Source organism: Petromyzon marinus, chromosome 23 (assembly GCF_048934315.1).
Source record: "Petromyzon marinus isolate PM22_M1 ecotype Great Lakes invasive population chromosome 23, UKy_Petmar_22M1.pri1.0, whole genome shotgun sequence".
NCBI lineage: Eukaryota > Metazoa > Chordata > Hyperoartia > Petromyzontiformes > Petromyzontidae > Petromyzon > Petromyzon marinus.
In genome coordinates this window covers 12,623,778-12,642,356 of record NC_133689.1, presented here as the reverse complement: position 1 = coordinate 12,642,356, position 18,579 = coordinate 12,623,778, and the positions used below count along the sequence as shown (strand labels likewise).

The 18,579-nt window shown below is 57.5% G+C and overlaps 1 protein-coding gene across 3 annotated transcripts in view; it reads left to right on the top strand.

Annotated features, from left to right (window-relative positions):
• The first annotated feature begins 1,787 nt into the window (after window positions 1-1,787).
• Window positions 1,788-18,579, top strand: part of LOC116945283 (collagen alpha-1(XII) chain-like) — a 325,203-nt gene continuing 308,411 nt past the window's right edge. For all 3 annotated transcript variants that reach the window (XM_032959676.2, XM_032959677.2, XM_032959678.2), the window contains exons 1-6: window positions 1,788-1,819; window positions 2,417-2,491; window positions 5,107-5,237; window positions 11,102-11,218; window positions 12,379-12,522; window positions 15,526-15,603. In XM_032959676.2, coding sequence (XP_032815567.2) covers window positions 1,803-1,819; window positions 2,417-2,491; window positions 5,107-5,237; window positions 11,102-11,218; window positions 12,379-12,522; window positions 15,526-15,603 — 562 coding nt within the window. In that variant the 5' untranslated portion in view covers window positions 1,788-1,802. The remainder of the gene's footprint in view (window positions 1,820-2,416; window positions 2,492-5,106; window positions 5,238-11,101; window positions 11,219-12,378; window positions 12,523-15,525; window positions 15,604-18,579) is intronic.

Below are 18,579 nucleotides of genomic sequence, written 5' to 3'. Positions count from 1 at the left end.
GCTAGGTACAAGTTGTACGTTGGTTGAACTTCTTTCGCACCGTATGTAGCCAACCGTGCTAATCGGAGGTGCGGGGGAAGGACAGCAAACTAAACACAAAAAGCAGTTCTAAAGAAATAACTTTTCCATCCAGATGTTAAAGTCCATAACTTCAGTAGCTTCCTAATATCAGAAGGAAGAGCTTTCCAGACGGACGCAGAAGCGCATCTGAAAGCGCGCGATGCAGTGGCCGTCTTTGTTCGATGGATACCCGAAAGCCGCTGCGAGGATGACTGAAGTTCGTGTGAATGATCAGAGTTTGAGGCCACGTGGAGCGCCCAAGGCTCGCTGGCAGGAGGTCACGGGAGAGACCCAGGTGCCATGGGTCGACTGAGATGGCTGGCAGATGAACGGCCTCTCCGATAGATTTGAGCATCGCTCCTCTGCTGTCCGTTGTGTTGGTGTAGGGCGACTATCTCTAACCAACCAGTCATTAGCGTCCTTCACGAGCCTCCTCCATAGAGGCCGTTCTTTAAACCGCTGGTGCCGGTGTACGACAAGTCCACTCGGCTCCACATCCTCCTGTACCACATCAGTCCATCTCTTCTCCAGCCCGTGCCGCTCCCGTTGAGCCTCCTTTATCCGGCCAAACAGAAGCAGTTCAACACGTGGGCTTTCGCGACCAATATCATCCATGATAGAGGTTTTTTTGGGTTAGATCGCGTAAATATATAAATGTGTCGTTAAACCCCGCCACCACTCGGCACACGTTCTCGTGGCGACCCTTACGAGTTGCCTGTGTCGGGTGGTGGCGGGTTTTAACGACAAACAGAAGCAGCTTAGTGGACATCCGCTGGCCGGGCATGGGAATTTCCGCAACACCCAGGGTATCATCGACGCCACTTCTGTTCGTAAACCACCATGGAACAAGCAAACAACCGCCTCCCGTGCCTTCGCAGAGACTGCGCCTTCCCTGTCCACGACGGTCTACGCGGACTGTCGGCGCGATCCGCCGCGCGTGCTCGCGATGTTGGTGAACGCGCGGCCGCGCAGACGCAGGAATGCGCTCGCGCCGGTTTCTCGCCGCGGGGAACGCCCGCGGGGAGGGGAGTGGGGGGGGGGTCTCTCTCAATCGCTTCTCTTCCAACCCCCACCCCCACCCCACCCCTTCTGTCGGCGCGTTACTCGCAACGGGGAGGTGACAGGTGCCTGCCGACTTGAATTAGCCGAGCGCGATTGCGCCGCCGCTGTCATCCGGCGCTCATCATTGGATCGAGCGGCTTGCGCAGTTGCATAACCCGAATGCGCCCCCACCCTCCAGCACGTCGTTAGCACCCGAGCCTTCGCCTGGATACCACACCGAGACCGGAGACCACCCCCCCACCCCCCCCCCCCGCCGCCTTCACTCGCATCCACGGTCTTCGTATGTCGCTCCAACGACCGCCTCCCTCTACTCCTCCTGCCCTGCACCGGTGGCATCTCTCCCAGCGTCCGTGATCACCTGGATATTCCAGGTTATGCACAGGTGCCGTGACCGCCCATCACCTGGGACGAGCGGGTGGGAGTCGCGGCGCTGGGCCGGGGAATCCGAGCGTCAGGGATTTCTGTGTCTGAACACAGCAGGGCGTGCGTGACGGTATTTTTAATAAAAGCAACCGCACTCCTTTCCATCGCTCCCTCTCCCTCCCCACAACCCTCCTCACCCCCCCCCCCCTCTCCCTACCGCTCGCTCGTTCCTCCTCCCCCCTGAGCTACTGCGCTACGCGCCCGCCCTGGCAGCCAGCGCGCAGCACGCACCTTGCCGGGTCCATCCCACCGGGGTGATGGGAGCCCTGCAGAGGTGGGGGGGGGCCCTGCAGAGGTGGGGGGGGGGGCCTGCAGAGGTGGGGGGTCTCTGCAGAGGTGGGGGGCTCTGCAGAGGTGGGGGGGCCCTGAAAACGTGGGGGGGGCCTGCAGAGGTGGGGGGACTCTGCAGAGGTGGGGGGCTCTGCAGTGGTGGGGGGGCCCTGCTGAGGTGAGAGGCCCTGCTGGGGTGGGGGGGGCTCTGCTGAGGTGGTGGGGGGCTCTGTTGAGGTGGGGGGCTCTGCAGAGGTGGGGGGGGGGCTCTGCTGAGGTGGAGGGTTCTGCTGAGGTGGGGGGCTCTGCTGAGGTGGGGTGGGGGGCTCTGCAGAGGTGGGGGTTTCCAAGGGAGGGGTTCGGAGGGGTCTGTAAGGGAGCGCTGTGGTAGGGGGGCGGGGTTGTAAAGATTGGGGTGGTGGAGGGTGGAGGGAGAGGGGTTGACGCCTGTGGGTGGGAGAAGGGGAGGGGTGGAGGATCCACACAAAACTTGGCTACGGAGCGGGGGGGAGGGAAGCGAGGCGGCCGCCCTGAGAGTGGCGCCCTTCTCCCTCCCGACCCTTCTCCCTCCCTCCCGACCCCGCTCGCTCGCTCAACTCAGACGCCGGGAGAGGAGCCCAGAGGCTCAGCAGTCGCCTGGGCAGTGGAGGCACGGCCCGCGAGAAGGAGCGAGACGGTGAGCGCGGCCCCAGCCCTCCGGTTTCACTCGCCCAACTCTCTTCTCGCATCCTCCTCATCTTCGTCTGCTCGCCCAGAAGCCCCACTCCTGCATGGAGGCGACTGCACCGATGTCCCCCCTCCTTGTGCTTCCATTCTGTGCATCTTCTCTACTCGCGTTCACTTGCCTCGCATCTCGCTCCACGCATCCTCCCATCTCACCCTCGGGCTCCCTCCAACGTGTGCCCTGTGCCGGTGACGTCTCCAGACATCGCGTCTCATCTACGGGGCTCTGCTAGAGTCTACGGGTCTCTCACTCTGTGGGTCTCTGTGTGAGTCGATTGGTCGTTGTATGAGTTTGTAGGTCTGTGTGTGTCTACGGGTCTCTGAGTTTGCGGGTCTCTGTGTGAGAATATGGGTCTTTGTATGAGTTTATGGGTCTGTGTGTGAGTCTACGGGTCTCTGAGTCTATGGGTGTCTGTGTGAGTATATTTATGTCTTTCTGTGCGAGTCTATGGGTCTTTGTATGAGTGTGCGGGTCTCTGTGTGAGTCTGCGGGTGTCTGTGTGAGTATATTTATGCCTTTCTGTGCGAGTCTATGGGTCTCGAATCTCCATAGCGCTTCTAATTGCCCCCCGCCTCCTTTAAGTCTTCTCAACACGTACCCAAACCATCTTAAATCTCTTCTCCACGACCTCCTCTTCCTGCGCGTTTCCCGGAGACGCGTTTCCAAATCGGCATTCGCATCGCCGCGCTCGGATCGCGCTGCGTGCAGACCTCTCCTCCGTTACCCGCGTGGCCGTCGCTCCCCCCTCCAGGGTGACGAACTCTGCCCCCCGATGGTGCGGTGCTCGTGTCGCGCAGAATCTTTGCCGCGATTCCGCGAGTCGCATCAATCCGTGTCGTCTCCATCCGCGGGGCTCAGCACCCAACCACCCACCCGCCAGTGTGCGCAGCAAAATATTTGTATAACGTGCAGCCCATTGTACATCCACTGCTGGATGGAGGTCTCCCCACGCCGTGTAGATCGTGGGGGTTACTTGACGCATACTCCATCCCACGCCAGTCCGTGCGGGCTGTGGTGAAGGGGAGAGACTCAGGCCCGGTTCAGATGTCACTCGTCATCATTCATCTGAGCCGTGGCCGGGAAGCTAACTCCAGTATCCAGGTTCAAAGCGCAATGCGCTAACCGTTGCGCGACCGCTCCAGCCCCAACAATGAGCTGTGATGGCCAATGACGACCGTAGATAGACGCAATCACTGCCTGATGTCCTTCCCCGCACCTCCAATTAGCACGATTTGGGTACGTACGGTGCGAACGAAGTTCAACGTGCATACATCTCGCCTTTGGAGTGGCACGTACTGGCGTTAGTTACTCCACGCTCAGCGGACTCCGCGTCTGGTTCGTCATCTCTGCCCTTGCAGCTGTGCGCGGGGTAGGTTGTGCGCTGTGGCGTCTTCATCTCAAAGGAGCCTCGATGCCATGGCACCCGGTGCGCGCCCCCTGTCCACGCCGCTCCCTGGCGGGGACAGGGCGCGCTGCCTGGTTCAGCGCCGCGCGCGCACGGAGCGGTGGCGCCGTGGTGAGCGCGCACCGCGCTCTTGCGCTCCCAGCCGCCCGCGTTATTAGAAGAACATTTCGTGCCGCGCGAATCGCCAGTGGTGGTCGCTGTTGACCCGAGCAGAGCCGACTCCGGGCGCACGCCGCTGCCGGGCTGTCGGCCACGGGGGCCGCGCGGCGGAGTCGCGGCGAACGCCAAGCACTCCGATCGCACAAAACAAAGCTGTCTCTTGCACGAGCTCGACCATGCTGATGAGAGACGAAATGTCGAAACCGCTCTCGAGTTTGTCGTGTTAAATCAATGCCGCTGATCACTCCGAGAAAGAAGGCTGTGTGGTTGATGGGATGCGTCAAAGATTCTGTTCTTTTTTTTTCACGTGGAGAGACGGGCGTGTGAATGAGGTGTCTTGTCCGCTTGGTTATTTTGCTCGGATCGACGCACGTGAGTGTGGGGCGGTGACGCAGACTAACCCGACGACTTGGCCTCAATTCCCGGCCACGGCTAACATCAGTGGCGAATGCTACCTTCAGTGGGTGGTGACCTGCCCGCGGGGTGTGTTGTTACCCATCAGCGCTGGGTGTGGTGCTGACCACACCGCCTCTTCGTGCGCCGTGTCGGACTTAATAGGTGCTCGCTAATCGCAGATCAATGACATTCAAACTGGTATGTAAGTGGGCTTTAGCAGGACGTCTCGCTAGAAGAGGGGTGATGGCCGATGATCAGAACTGTGGTCGGAGCGGCAGCCAAAGAATGGACCGCGGCTGAGAAGACGTCCACCCAGAAGGTGGAGGCGCGTGTTTAGAGGTGCCAGGTGGATTGTTATACATCGCAGGGACCGTGGGCGATGATGATGATGATGGTGGTGTAGAACGCAAATGTATTCATGAAAATATGAGCTCTTGTAAAAGAAAATGAACCTATGCAAAACCACGTGGTCTGTCACGTTAAAATCCTGGCAGCCATCCGTGATGAAACAAGGTTCTCAAGTGTTGTGAGCTGATGATAATGAACAGCACTTTCCCAAGCAGTCTGTAAGGCTCCATGGGGGATCTTTGTCTTCGTGTGCATGCAGACTGTGCAGCGGCGACAACAGAACCACCACCACCTCCACCACCACCACCTACACGATGTCTGTGGCGTCGATCTCCGCGCTCGCCCTAATCCTGCTCGCCACGCAGCCCGCGCCCCCCGTCTCTGCGCAGGGTGAGCGGGGCCCACGGGGCTCCACGGGGGTCTAGAGGGGTCAGCAGGGGTCAGCAGGGACGTCGCGTCCCGCCCTGCTGACCCCCCCCCCCCCTAGACCGCGGGGGGGAGGGGTACGATGGGGGCTGGCGGTGTGGGGTGGAGTGCGCAACACGAGCGGCGTGGAGCCGACCGTGAACTATGCACGTGCGTCGTGTACACGTGTTTGTGTGTACACGTGTTTGTGTATTTTGTGTAGGTTTGTGTACACGTGTGTGATTGTGTACACGTGTGTGTACATGTGTTTGTGTATTTTGTGTAGGTTTGTGTACACGTGTGTGATTGTGTACACGTGTGTGTACATGTATTTGTGTATTTTGTGTAGGTTTGTGTACACGTGTGTGATTGTGTACACGTGTGTGTGTGTACATGTGTTTGTGTATTTTGTGTAGGTTCGTGTACACGTGTGTGTGTGTGTACGAGCGAGCGCCGAGGATCAACGCGTGTGTGTGTACGCAAGAGTGAGTGTGTGTAGGTGTGAGTATGAGCAAGGTTGCGTGTGTAAATAGGTTGTGCGTGTCAGTGTGTGTGTGCGCGTGTCAGTGTGTGTGTGTGCGTGTGTGATTGTGCACGCTGCACGCGACGAACCGCGGCACACAAACACACTCAGCTCCCCAAACGCACACTTTCCTGGAAGCAAGAACAGGAGCTAGAGTCTTGGCAAGCGGACATCGCGGTGCGTGTGTGGGGGGTGGTGCTCGTGTGGGACGGCGGTCAGTGCGCGGTTCGTGTGTGGGAGGAGCGGTACATGCGTGTGGGGGAGGTGCGTGTGGGGAGCAGTGCGTGCGTGGTGGGGGGGGGAGTGTGTGGGTGTTAGTGGTGGTGAGTAGGGGTTGGGTGTTGGTGGGGGTGGGTGGGGGGGTGAGTGAAGGTGAGTGGGGGTGAGTGTTGGGGGTGAGTGAGGGGGGGTGAGTGGGGGTGAGTGGGGGTGAGTGAGGGTGAGTGTTGGGGGTGAGTGTTGTGGGTGAGTGGGGGGGTGAGTGGGGGGTAAGTATGGGTGAGTGAGGGGTGAGTGTTGGGGGTGAGTGAGGGTGAGTGTTGGGGGTGAGTGAGGGTGAGTGGGGGTGAGTGGGGGGTGAGTGAGGGTGAGTGGGGGTGTGGGGGGTGAGTATGGGTGAGTGGGGGTGAGTGGGGGGTGAGTGGGGGGTGAGTGAGGGTGAGTGTTGGGGGTGAGTGAGGGGGGGTGAGTGGGGGGTGAGTGGGAGTGAGTGGGGGGTGAGTGGGGGTGAGTGTTGGGGGTGAGTGGGGGGTGAGTGTTGGGGGTGAGTGAAGGTGAGTGAGGGTGAGTAGGGGGTGAGTAGGGGTGAGTGAGGGTGAGTGGGGGGTGAGTAGGGGTGAGTGTTGTGGGTGAGTGGGGGGGTGAGTGGGGGGTAAGTATGGGTGAGTGAGGGGTGAGTGTTGGGGGTGAGTGAGGGTGAGTGTTGGGGGTGAGTGAGGGGGGGGGTGAGTGGGGGGTGAGTGGGGGTGAGTGGGGGGTAAGTGGGGGTGAGTGTTGGGGGTGAGTGGGGGTGAGTGGGGGTGAGTATGGGTGAGTGGGGGTGAGTGGGGGTGAGTGGGGGTGAGTGCTGGGGGTGAGTGGGGGGTGAGTGGGGGGTGAGTGGGGGGTGAGTGAGGGTGAGTGTTGGGGGTGAGTGAGGGGGGGGTGAGTGGGGGGTGAGTGGGGGTGAGTGGGGGGTGAGTGGGGGTGAGTGTTGGGGGTTAGTGGGGGGTGAGTGTTGGGGGTGAGTGGGGGGTGATTGTTGGGGGTGAGTGAGGGTGAGTGAGGGTGAGTGGGGGGTGAGTAGGGGTGAGTGAGTGGGGGGTGAGTAGGAGTGAGTGTTGTGGGTGAGTGGGGGGGGGGGTGAGTGGGCGGTGAGTATGGGTGAGTGAGGGGTGAGTGTTGGGGGTGAGTGAGGGTGAGTGTTGGGGGTGAGAGAGGGTGAGTGGGGGTGAGTGGGGGGTGAGTGAGGGTGAGTGGGGGTGAGTGGGGGGGTGGGTATGGGTGAGTGGGGGTGAGTGGGGGTGAGTGGGGGGTGAGTGGGGGGTGAGTGAGGGTGAGTGTTGGAGGCGAGTGGGGGTGAGTGGGGTTGAGTGGGTGTTGGGGGGTGAGTGGGGGTGAGTGGGGGGTGAGTGTTGGGGGGGTGAGTGGGGGGGTGAGTGGGGGGTGAGTATGGGTGAGTGAGGGTGAGTGTTGGGGGTGAGCGAGGGTGAGTGGGGGTGAGTGGGGGGTGAGTGAGGGTGAGTGGGGGTGAGTGGGGGGTGGGTATGGGTGAGTGGGGGTGAGTGGGGTGAGTGGGGGGTGAGTGGGGGGTGATTGAGGGTGAGTGTTGGGGGCGAGTGGGGGTGAGTGGGGTTGAGTGAGTTTTGGGGGGTGAGTGGGGGGTGAGTGGGGGGGCTTGAAACGCCCCGGGGAGGGGGAGGAGGAGGAGGAGGGTGCAATCATCGCGGGGTTTGGACCCTAAACTGTGGATCCGGAGTCTCGTCGCCTGCTCACCCTCACGGCTCCTCCTCTTCCTCCTCCATCACCTGGTGAGTCCGCGCGCTGCCGATGAGACACTCAACACCGCGTCCGGGACTCCACCTCAACAAATCCGCGCCGGTGTCGCCAAGATCAGAGCCGCGGAATCCGCGACGCCTCTCTCGGCGGGACGCAGCGCGCGGCGATGGTGGGTGGTGGTGGGTGGTGTTGGGTGGTGGGTGGTGGTGGTGGGTGGTGGTGGGTGGTGGGTGGTGGAGTGGAACGCAGCGCCCCGGGGGGGAGGGCAGAGCGCGAGTGGGCGAGAGACTTGGGGGGACAGAGCGCGCTCGCGACTCACATCCCTGCGGTGGGCAACACTCGGGCAATGTGTTGGCACGTTCGTGCCCGCCCACACCCCCCACTTTAAACAGAGCGTGGAGTTGCAGACGTGGACCAGGTGACGCCCGCGGAGAAGTGCTGAGGTCGCTATCGGACGCTTTCGAAACTGCGGTCACGCCATCGGAGGGGTTCCTGCGTCCAGGGTGCTAGAGCCTCACAGAGGGTTGGAATAGAGGGCGGCAGGAGGACACCGGGTTCCATGAATCGACTTAAACAGAGAACCATAGATCCACGTAGAGACCCATTGACTCAGAGACTCGCACAGAGATCCATACGCTAACGCAGAGACTCACGGTGACCCATATAGTTACAGAGACCCATTGACTCAGAGACCCGTAGGCTCACACAGAGACAGACTAACAGAGATCCATAAACTTGCACAAAGCCTATAGACTTACACAGAACCGATAGACTTAATAATACGGTACTATAATAATAACGGAAGAAACACAATTACCGTATAAAGTTACAGGAATGTAAGATCGCGATAATTTTCATATCGCAAATATCGATACTGTTTATCGAAGTCGACCGGTAGGTCACGCGTGGTGGGGTAAAGCGTGGGTCCTCCCACGCCATAGAAGACGTCTGATCAGCGTAGGACAAGAGTAGGACAAATACCTTGCACAGGGGCTCTATGCTGCACCAGCAGTGGCGCGATAAAAGCACTTGCGGGGCTGCGCCTTTACCCGAGAAAGGGCACGAGGTGCGCTGGACATCCGGCTGTGAGGGCGCCACGGTGGCTAGGAGACGTTCACTGCCTCGCCTGGTCTACAGGAGTCGTGAGCTTGATCCCGACCGTGACGCATGCTGCTGCTGCTGTATATTTGGAGTCTGCAATGTCTCTCCCCGTGGTCGCGTGGTTTGTTTCCTCCGGGTCCTCCGGTTTTTCCCTCCACGTTTAGAAGCACGCGTGTAGAGTGTTTGGTTTGTATATGTTTCCACGCGATAAGCCACTTCGTTGAGCTATCATTTGTGATAGTCAGGTCACTTAAAAAAAAAGAGCTAACTAGCTCAGTAGGCCTTTCCTGCTAAAATAAAAGAGAGAGAAACGCAGCGAGAGAGAGAGAGACGCAGAGAGCGAGAGAGAGACGCAGAGAGCGAGAGAGAGAGACGCAGAGAGCGAGAGAGAGACGCAGAGAGCGAGAGAGAGAGACGCAGAGAGCGAGAGAGAGCGAGAGACGCAGAGAGCGAGAGAGAGCGAGAGACGCAGAGAGCGAGAGAGAGACGCAGAGAGCGAGAGAGAGCGAGAGACGCGCCGTTCCTGGAGAGGACGGCTTCCTAGAAGGCGCAGGGAATTGCGTCATCTTCGCTCCCCACGCCAAGCGAGGCCCTGCCACTGGGGGGCTACGAAAGCAGGAGGGGGTTTGGGTGAGGGGCAGGGAGGCGGATGGGAGTGCGGTCGCTGTGGGAGTAATACGAAGGGATCCTGAGTCAGCTCGGGATGGAAGTGTAGATGCACCTCGTCGTCGTCGTCATGATGCGTTATTTATACCACCACAGTAGATGAGGTATTTGGGATAATTAGGAAGGAAGTGGGTGCAGAACAAAAATACCACACAGACATTGTGGTAGACAGTCATGGGCGGCACGTGACTCGTAGTCGCCACCGTGAGTGGTATACTGGATGCGGTGTGCTGAGTGCGGAAATATTTTCCAGGTCGCTGACCTGGACAGACCCGGCTGAGATGAAGCCCTGGACGGAGGTGTGGGCCGGGGGGTAGAGGGACGGGAGGGCGAGACGCCGTGATTTGAGGGCGGCGACACAACAGGAATCTGCTCGGAGCGGAGGAATTCTCCCCATGGGTGGTCGCGGGGGCGGGCGGAGGGGCATGGGGGCGGTGGTAGTGGCGGGTTGTGGGGCTTTGGTGGTGCTGGCGGTGGTGGTGGTTGCACGGTGGCTGCTAATGGTGGTGGTGCTCGCGGTGGTGCTGGCGGTGGTAGAAGCGATGTTGGTGGTGCTACTGGTGGTGGTGCTATTGGTGGTGGTGCTGGTCACTGTTGTTGAGCCGTCTTCCCACACTCTCCGCCTCGCTTCGTCACACGGTGGGAGCCCCGGGCTCGTCACGATGGCAGTGTTTACTTTGACCCACTTGTCACCAGCAAAAGCCAAACGCAGGCAAAATTCAAAGGCGCGCCACACAAATTGGTGGTAGGGTTTTGTGATTTGGCGTTGTGGCCATCTATTGTGGTTCCCGGTCAACTGAAATTGGTATCCGGTGCCCGTCTCTATCACAGCGGGCTGCCACTGAACGCTGATTTTATTAAAACTCGATTGCTTCGCCAACCAAAACGCGCGTGCACACGCGTGGTCGTGTCACGGCGCACATTTCAGATGCATCCACAAAGTTGTGAAATCGCTGCAGTCCACGTGCAAAGAGGGCACTCCCCTTGGCGGTCAGCTGGCTCAATAGGGGGCCCTGGGCGAGTCGAGGCGGCAGCTCCAGCAGCCCAACCCCACCCCCCCCCCCCCCTTAAGGGAGGAGGAGGCGGTCTGGGCTCCCCATCCCTGTGGGCAGGGGCGCACACCCGTGGGGGCCAAAGAGCTGTCACACAAAGTCACTATTGTTTGGGAAACTGAATTGAATGATATTAAAAATACGGTTTCAATCTTTGAATATTAAATGTATCTCTAATTAATGGACGTAAAAGACGTATCCCTTTGAATCACAATTTCGTATTCATGAAAAATCTCACAAATGGTCCGTGGCTTACGACGGCCTTCTCAACGTATTTCGGGTGAGGAGGTGGGGCAGCTGCGCCTGTCACCGTCCCCCAGTGTGCGCCCCCGTGTACCCTGCCACTTGCTCACTCGCACAGCTCCTCGTGGGCGGTCAGCTAGAAACTCGCTACTGCTGCCAGCGTGACTGTGGCCCGTGTCTCCCGTGTCGCCTTGAGTCTGCCGTGACTCCCGAAGTCTCCGCTGCTGGTGGTTGATCGTTGTTCGCCGCTTTTAGCTGCTGCCGCGTGCCTTGTGTCCCGCGTGCAGTGAGGCCGCCCGTGAACCTGCGCTTCAAGGTGCTGTCGGGCAGCAGCGTGCGGGTGCTGTGGCGCTCGCCGCGCGGCTCTCTCCTGGGCTACAGGCTCCACGTGCTGCCCACCAACGGTGCGATCGCGCATGCACGCGAGCGATGTGTTCACGGATTTCGGAATAGTTGGGAATCCCACGGAGGTGACATCATTCTCACGACGGCACATCTTCAGATGAAACAGAATGTCCCAACATTTCACGTCTCGGTCAGATTTTGGATTTACCGCAATAATTTGGCAATTAACACGTCTCTACTCCCTGCACAAAGACACAGATGCCCCGTATAGCCTACGCAGACTGGGAGGGCAAATTATGTAAGTGTGTAGCACACGTGCAGCAATCTCACGAGCTGTGCGGCAGGACTGGGAGTGCCCTGCACGACTGCCGCACACACTCCAGCTAATCCGCACTCCGATCCCCAAATCGCTCACCTCCCAGCCCGTGTGCCCACACGTTTAGCAAACTCTGGCCAGCTCTCGTGCTAACGGGGACAAACACGTTCAGGTGGAGGTAGAAGTGAGGTGTGCCCATGCCGAACTAATCTACAGCGTTCCCCATCTGTACGCGAGGCAGCGTTGTGGTTTATCGAACCGGTTACTGAGCACAAGAGCCCAAAGGTCACCGTCACATCAGGCCGCCTACCACTTGGAAAAAGGGCCGTCAGCAATATTTATTTGTCTCAGCCGCATTCATCGGGTGCCAGAGGGGGACGTGTTTGCGCTGGCAATTCCGTGTTTCTAACATAAGCGTGCTCGGTCACGCGTTGAAGCCGTTTGAACGCACAGGCGATACCCACAGTCCCTGTGTGATCAGAGCGTCGGCTAACGATGGAGCTCGCCATCGCTCTCTGTGAAAGCTTCACTTAAACTCAACTATTTTTTTTGTATTTTACCAGGTAAGTCCCACTGAGCTACGTAGCTCTTTTTCGCAAATGACTTGGCCACAAATGATAGCTCAACAAAGTGGTTTATGAAGTGGAAATTAATAGCAGCCAAATTCTTTAAACGCGCGATGATGATTCTAAATGTGGCGGGAAAAAAACCAAAGGACCCGGAGAAAAATCCACACGACCACAGGGAGAGAGAGAAAGACATGCAAACTCCAAATATATAAGCGTCAGGGTCGTGTTCATACCCACGACTTCCTGTAGACCGGGCGAGGGAGTTAACATCTAGCTACCGTGTCACCCCACGTGGGGGTCTCTGCCCGGTCCGTGTCCGCCGGCGGCTTTACAGGCGAGGCCGTGCGAGAGATCTCGCTCCCACGTGACGCCACGTACGCCGTCATCGAGGACCTGGTGCCCAGGACCAAGTACGTCGTGACCATGGTGGCGTACGACGCGTCGGGGGAGAGCCCGCCCGTCACAGGAGAGATCACACGTGAGTGTCCGCACACGCCAGGGTCATGGGACGGGGGGGCACGGGGGGAGAGGGCGAGACAGACTTGACATCCTCCCCCTTCCAGGGATGTCTCACTTGGCGATCTCTGAGAACCTTAACTTCACTCCACGCGTGAGAACACGTGGGAAGACACGGAACACCTGGCAAATGGCGAATCGGCCTCACAATGCGACTGCAAGGGATAATTGGGCAAGTCCTTCCGACAACGTCAATCTGATTACCGGCCACAACTGACGTCAGCGCCGAGCGACATTCGAACTGGTTGAGTTCATCTGCACCATCCTGCACGGACCAGCATGGTGAAGTATGCTCAAACAACCTCCACGCCCGACACAGTGAAGGGACCCCTTCATCTAGCAGTAGATTGAGAAAGGCTGTACATTATATTTCCTGTTATACCAATGACAAACATTCCTCCGTTTGATGCCAATGAGCTCCCCGTTGCACGAATCGTCTTATAGAGCCCACACCGCTTCCCATGCACGTGGTGGTGGTGGCCATTGTGCACTTCACTTCTCCGCTGTGGGTGAAAACAAATCGTGCACTCTGCTGTTTTTTTGCTCCAGGTTGCATCCCTCAGAGGCCCAAAAGCGTTCGTTCTCTCTCTCTCTCTGAACCCTGGGTCATTTTAACTGGGAAGCTGGTTTCCTGTGATTCGTATACATACTGTATATATGAGGAGAAAGCCAAGTTATATTGGAGGGATTATTCTTCTATTTAGGGCAGAATTTGTTCAGTCGGAAATTAAAACAACTATGATAGATGCGATGTTCAAATAGGAAATGAAGCTTCGAAACGGGAGCTGAGGCTCTGGAAGCTGTGCCTTAAAATACAAACACAAATTCCGAGGAGGATTCTTGAACGACGGCCATCCTCGTCTTCCACTGGACCGGCACAGCAACACAAAAAATCCCCCAACAAGTTAAGAGTTTGCGCTCACTAACAACAACAATAAAACCAACACGACGCCGTCCTGCCAAGCCCCGACTCGGCACAAACGCAGCCAAGGCCAGACAGCCTGGGCAGCTGAAAAAGGGAGTGCAGTGTTATGCTAGGGGTGCGTAGTAGCCCTCGGTGGCCCTTAGCAGCTCGCTGGTAGCTTCTGGTAGTCCCCAATAGCCATTAGTAGGCCCCTGGTAGCTTCTGGTAGCCCCGGGTAGCCCCGAGTAGTCTTTCTGGTAGTTTCTGGTAGCCCCCAGTAGCTCCTAGTACCCCCAGTAGTTTCTGGTAGCCCCCAGTAGTCCCCTCGGCAGCTTCTTGTAGACCCTCGTAGCCCCCAGTAGTCCTCCAGTAGCTTCTGGTAGCCAACGGTATCCCTTAGTAGTACCCCCCCCACCCCCAGTAGCTCATGATAATCCCCGGATAGCCTCTAGTAGTCCCCCAAATAGCTTCTGGTAGCCCCTCGTAACCCCTCGTAGCCTCTGGGTCTCCTGGTGCATGGTGTGTATTGCTCCGGAGCTACTGCGAGACCTTGCATTGTGCCCTGCTGGAATGACCTGCAACCCCCACTTACCCTGCAAATCCATGTCCACGAGTGGTTGATTAATGCCGTTCGCTATAATTCGGAACATAATCGGCACCCCTTTGTCAGCCCATGTGTTTGTGACCATACTTCACCGGGCCAGTCAGTGGCGGGTTGGTGACGGGAGAGTCCCAGGACTGGTTCGGATATCGCTCGCCGCTGTTCTATACCATAACCGGCAGGTCACACGTGCACACACAAACGTGTACTATATATACACACATACACGTGCACAGGGCGCCGGGTTCACGATGTGTTCCATGGCTGTCGTTATGGAAGAGCTTTCCAAACAATTATCGTATTAACTTTAGGAATTTCGCAAAAGTGGCTTACCGTGTCATCTGGAATTATGCCGGCCACCCTGTGAATTAAGTAATTGTGCTAATTCCCTTGTAGTTGGAGAAAAATCCGACTCACAGCGAAGCGCACAATTGATTTGCTTCTAACATGAAGTGCAATTGGAAAAAATGCATCTAATTATTCAGAGAGAGAAAAACCATGGAGAGGAACCTGAATGTAGAATATTGCGTTGGTAATGAAGGAGTAACTTGTTAAAGCACACACGAGCTGCCCCTGAGACTCACATCTGATGGGCCTCATACAGCCACAGAGATCACGTAGACGTGCTGACTGGAGCTGACACGTGCTGACATGATCTGACACGTGCTGACACGTGCTGACTCGAGCTGACACGTGCTGACTCGAGCTGACACGTGCTGACATGATCTGACACGTGCTGACACGTGCTGACACGTGCTGACTCGAGCTGACACGAGCTGACACGTGCTGACACGTGCTGACACGTGCTGACTCGAGCTGACACGTGCTGACTCGAGCTGACACGTGCTGACACGTGCTGACACGTGCTGACATGATCTGACACGTGCTGCCACTTGCTGACACGTGCTGACACGTGCTGATTCGAGCTGACACGAGCTGACACGTGCTGACACGTGCTGACACGCGCTGACACGTGCTGGCACGAGCTGACATCTGCTGACGCGTGCCGACATAATCTGACACGTGCTGGCACGAGCTGACACGTGGTGACACTCGCTGACACGTACCGGCACGTGCTGACATGTGGTGACATGTGGTGACATGCGGTGACATGTGGTGACACGTGCTGACACGTGGTGACACGTACTGACATGGGGTGACATGGGGTGACATGTGGTGACACGTGCTGATATGTGGTGACACGTGCTGACATGTGGTGACATGTGCTGACATGTGCTAACATGGGGTGACATGTGCTGACATGTGCTGACACGTGCTGACATGTGGTGATACGTACTGACATGTGGTGACATGTGCTGACATGTGCTAACATGTGGTGACATGTGGTGACGTGTGGTGACACGTGCTGACATGTGGTGACGTGTGGTGACGTGTGGTGACGTGTGGTGACACGTGCTGACACGTGGTGACGTGTGGTGACGTGTGCTCCATGATCGCAGTGGAGATGATGCGCCCGGGGGGAGCCCGAGGAGGCACCGAAACAGGCGCCTCGCCAGAAGAGATGTCCGTCTCACAAGGTGAGTCGCTCGGCTGCTGCTCGCCTCCACCTGCAGCCGTCGCTACTCGGCACGAAATAACATTGGGCTCGAGCGAAAAAACTCAGTGGGGCATCGATCCCCGGAGCCGTGCAGGGTTGTGGGTAGGGCCTGGACGGGCAACCACCTTACTCAGCCGCGCTGTTATACCGCGCAGACTGAGCGGCAGATGGCAGTGCGGAAAGATCCACCGTTGCACCGCGCTTCTATGGTCCCGCGCCGCGATTTCACCAACCCCGCACTGGTCCAATAAGCCGCTGCATCCAGCAGTGGATCGAACCGGGCCCCCCCCCCCTCCCTGTATGTAGCCCTAACAGGCTGTTGGGGCGTGGGCAGCACCACGCCCGGCCGCCTTTGTCTCCCCAGTGGTGATGTTTACACACCGCACCAGGTACTAATTTGAGGCTGAGTCGACCTAGGGGAGGCTGATCACCGGTTCAGATAATCGCTACAGGCGTTTCAATCGAAACTCGCACATCCGATTAGCACGGGTGGCTTATGTACGGCGCGAGAGAAGTGAAACAATGCGAGCTTAGGTCGCCGGGTTCGGAGCGCAACGCTGTCCACACGCGTGTACACATTCATCGGTAACATGCATCACGTGTGTGCATGGTCACACATCCACGCGCATCATTTGGTTCCCAGAGAACTATATATGTAAAACGCACGCTGTGTTATACACATGCATGCGAACACACATCGACACACACACGCATGTGGAGCGGGTTCTTTAGACGACGTGGACGGATGGTTGTGGCGACACTTATTTATTATAACTTTACACAACACAATATCCCTAACAGGAAGGGTAGCGACCCCTCCACCCGCTAACTAAGGGGGATACAATCCCCCACGGAACTCGCCCGATCTCTAAGCTAGGGTCTCGGGCTAGTCCGACCTCACCGGCCAAGGTGCAGGTCCCGACCTCTGGTTACACGGACCCGGCCCTGACAAGGACGTCGGGATCCCAGGCTCCCAGGGTCACACCACTGGCTCAGTCTGCCCGGCCCTGACAAGGACTGCGGGTCAGAGGAGTCCAGGGTCCTAGGCGAGCCGGCCTTCTGTCTTCAACTGGTTCTTCAGTCTTTGCTGGCAGCACTGCCCAACTCTCTCGAGCTCCCGCCCTTTATACACCTCCGCAACGAGGGGCGGGTTTTTGTGGGAGCCCAGGACACCCCGCAGCTCCCTACAGGTAATCAGTGGGTGCTAGCCGGAGATAGTGTACGTTCGTCCCATAACACCATTACACATGGTATATGCAGACTTCTGTAAATCCACAAAGTGTACGGACAGAAAATATGACTCTCCCATGGATGGGCAGCTGGGATAAGAGTTCTTCGAGGTCACCTCTATAGGTGTTGAGGTGTGGTCAGCATCATGCCTACCCGCCTTTGTGTTCCCGTGCTGTGTATTTTGTTGTTGTTGTTGTTGTTGATCACACACCGTACCAAACACCGTACCAAACACAGTATTCATTTCAAGTGGTATGCGTAACAGGGATTTTAATCTTGGATTTTAGCAGCGCGCAGAACCCACGCTGGAGTTTATGCACGCACCCCGCACGGAAGTAGTGAGGAGGAGCTGTGATCAGGCAATGAGGAGGAGCTGTGATCAGGTAGTGAGGAGGAGCTGTGATCAGGTAATGAGGAGGAGCTGTGATCAGGTAATGAGGAGGAGCTGTGATCAGGTAATGAGGAGGAGCTGTGATCAGATAGTGAGGAGGAGCTGTCATCAGGTAGTGAGGAGGAGCGGTGATCAGGTAGTGAGGAGGAGCGGTGATCAGGTAGTGAGGAGGAGCTGTGATTAGGTAGTGAGGAGGAGCGGTGATCAGGTAGTGAGGAGGAGCTGTGATCAGGTAGTGAGGAGGAGCTGTGATCAGGTAGTGAGGAGGAGCTGTGATCAGGTAGTGAGGAGGAGCTGTGATCAGGTAGTGAGGAAGAGCTGTGATCAGGTAGTGAGGAGGAGCTGTGATCAGGTAGTGAGGAGGAGCGGTGATCAGCTAGTGAGGAGGAGCTGTGATCAGGAGTGAGGAGGAACTGTGATCAGGTAGTGAGGAGGAGCGGTGATCAGGTAGTGAGGAGCGGTGATCAGGTAGTGAGGAGGAGCTGTGATCAGGTAGTGAGGAAGAGCTGTGATCAGGTAGTGAGGAGGAGCTGTGATCAGGTAATAAGGAGGAGCGGTGATCAGGTAGTGAGGAGGAGCTGTGATCAGGTAGTGAGGAGCGGTGATCAGGTAGTGAGGAGGAGCTGTGATCAGGTAGTGAGGAGGAGCTGTGATCAGGCAATGAGGAGGAGCTGTGATCAGGTAGTGAGGAGGAGCAGTGATCAGCTAGTGAGGAGGAGCTGTGATCAGGTAGTGAGGAGGAGCTGTGATCAGGTAATGAGGAGGAGCGGTGATCAGGTAATGAGGAGGAGCGGTGATCAGGTAGTGAGGAGCGGTGATCAGGTAGTGAGGAGGAGCTGTAATCAGGTAGTGAGGAGGAGCTGTGATCAGGTAGTGAGGAGGAGCTGTGATCAGGTAGTGAGGAGGAGCGGTGATCAGGTAATGAGGAGGAGCTGTGATCAGGTAATGAGGAAGAGCTGTGATCAGATAGTGAGGAGGAGCTGTGATTAGGTAGTGAGGAGGAGCGGTGATCAGGTAGTGAGGAGGAGCTGTGATCAGGTAGTGAGGAGGAGCTGTGATCAGGTAGTGAGGAGGAGCTGTGATCAGGTAGTGAGGAGGAGCGGTGATCAGGTAGTGAGGAGGAGCTGTGATCAGGTAGTGAGGAGGAGCTGTGATCAGGTAGTGAGGAGGAGCGGTGATCAGCTAGTGAGGAGGAGCTGTGATCAGGAGTGAGGAGGAACTGTGATCAGGTAGTGAGGAGGAGCGGTGATCAGGTAGTGAGGAGCGGTGATCAGGTAGTGAGGAGGAGCTGTGATCAGGTAGTGAGGAAGAGCTGTGATCAGGTAGTGAGGAGGA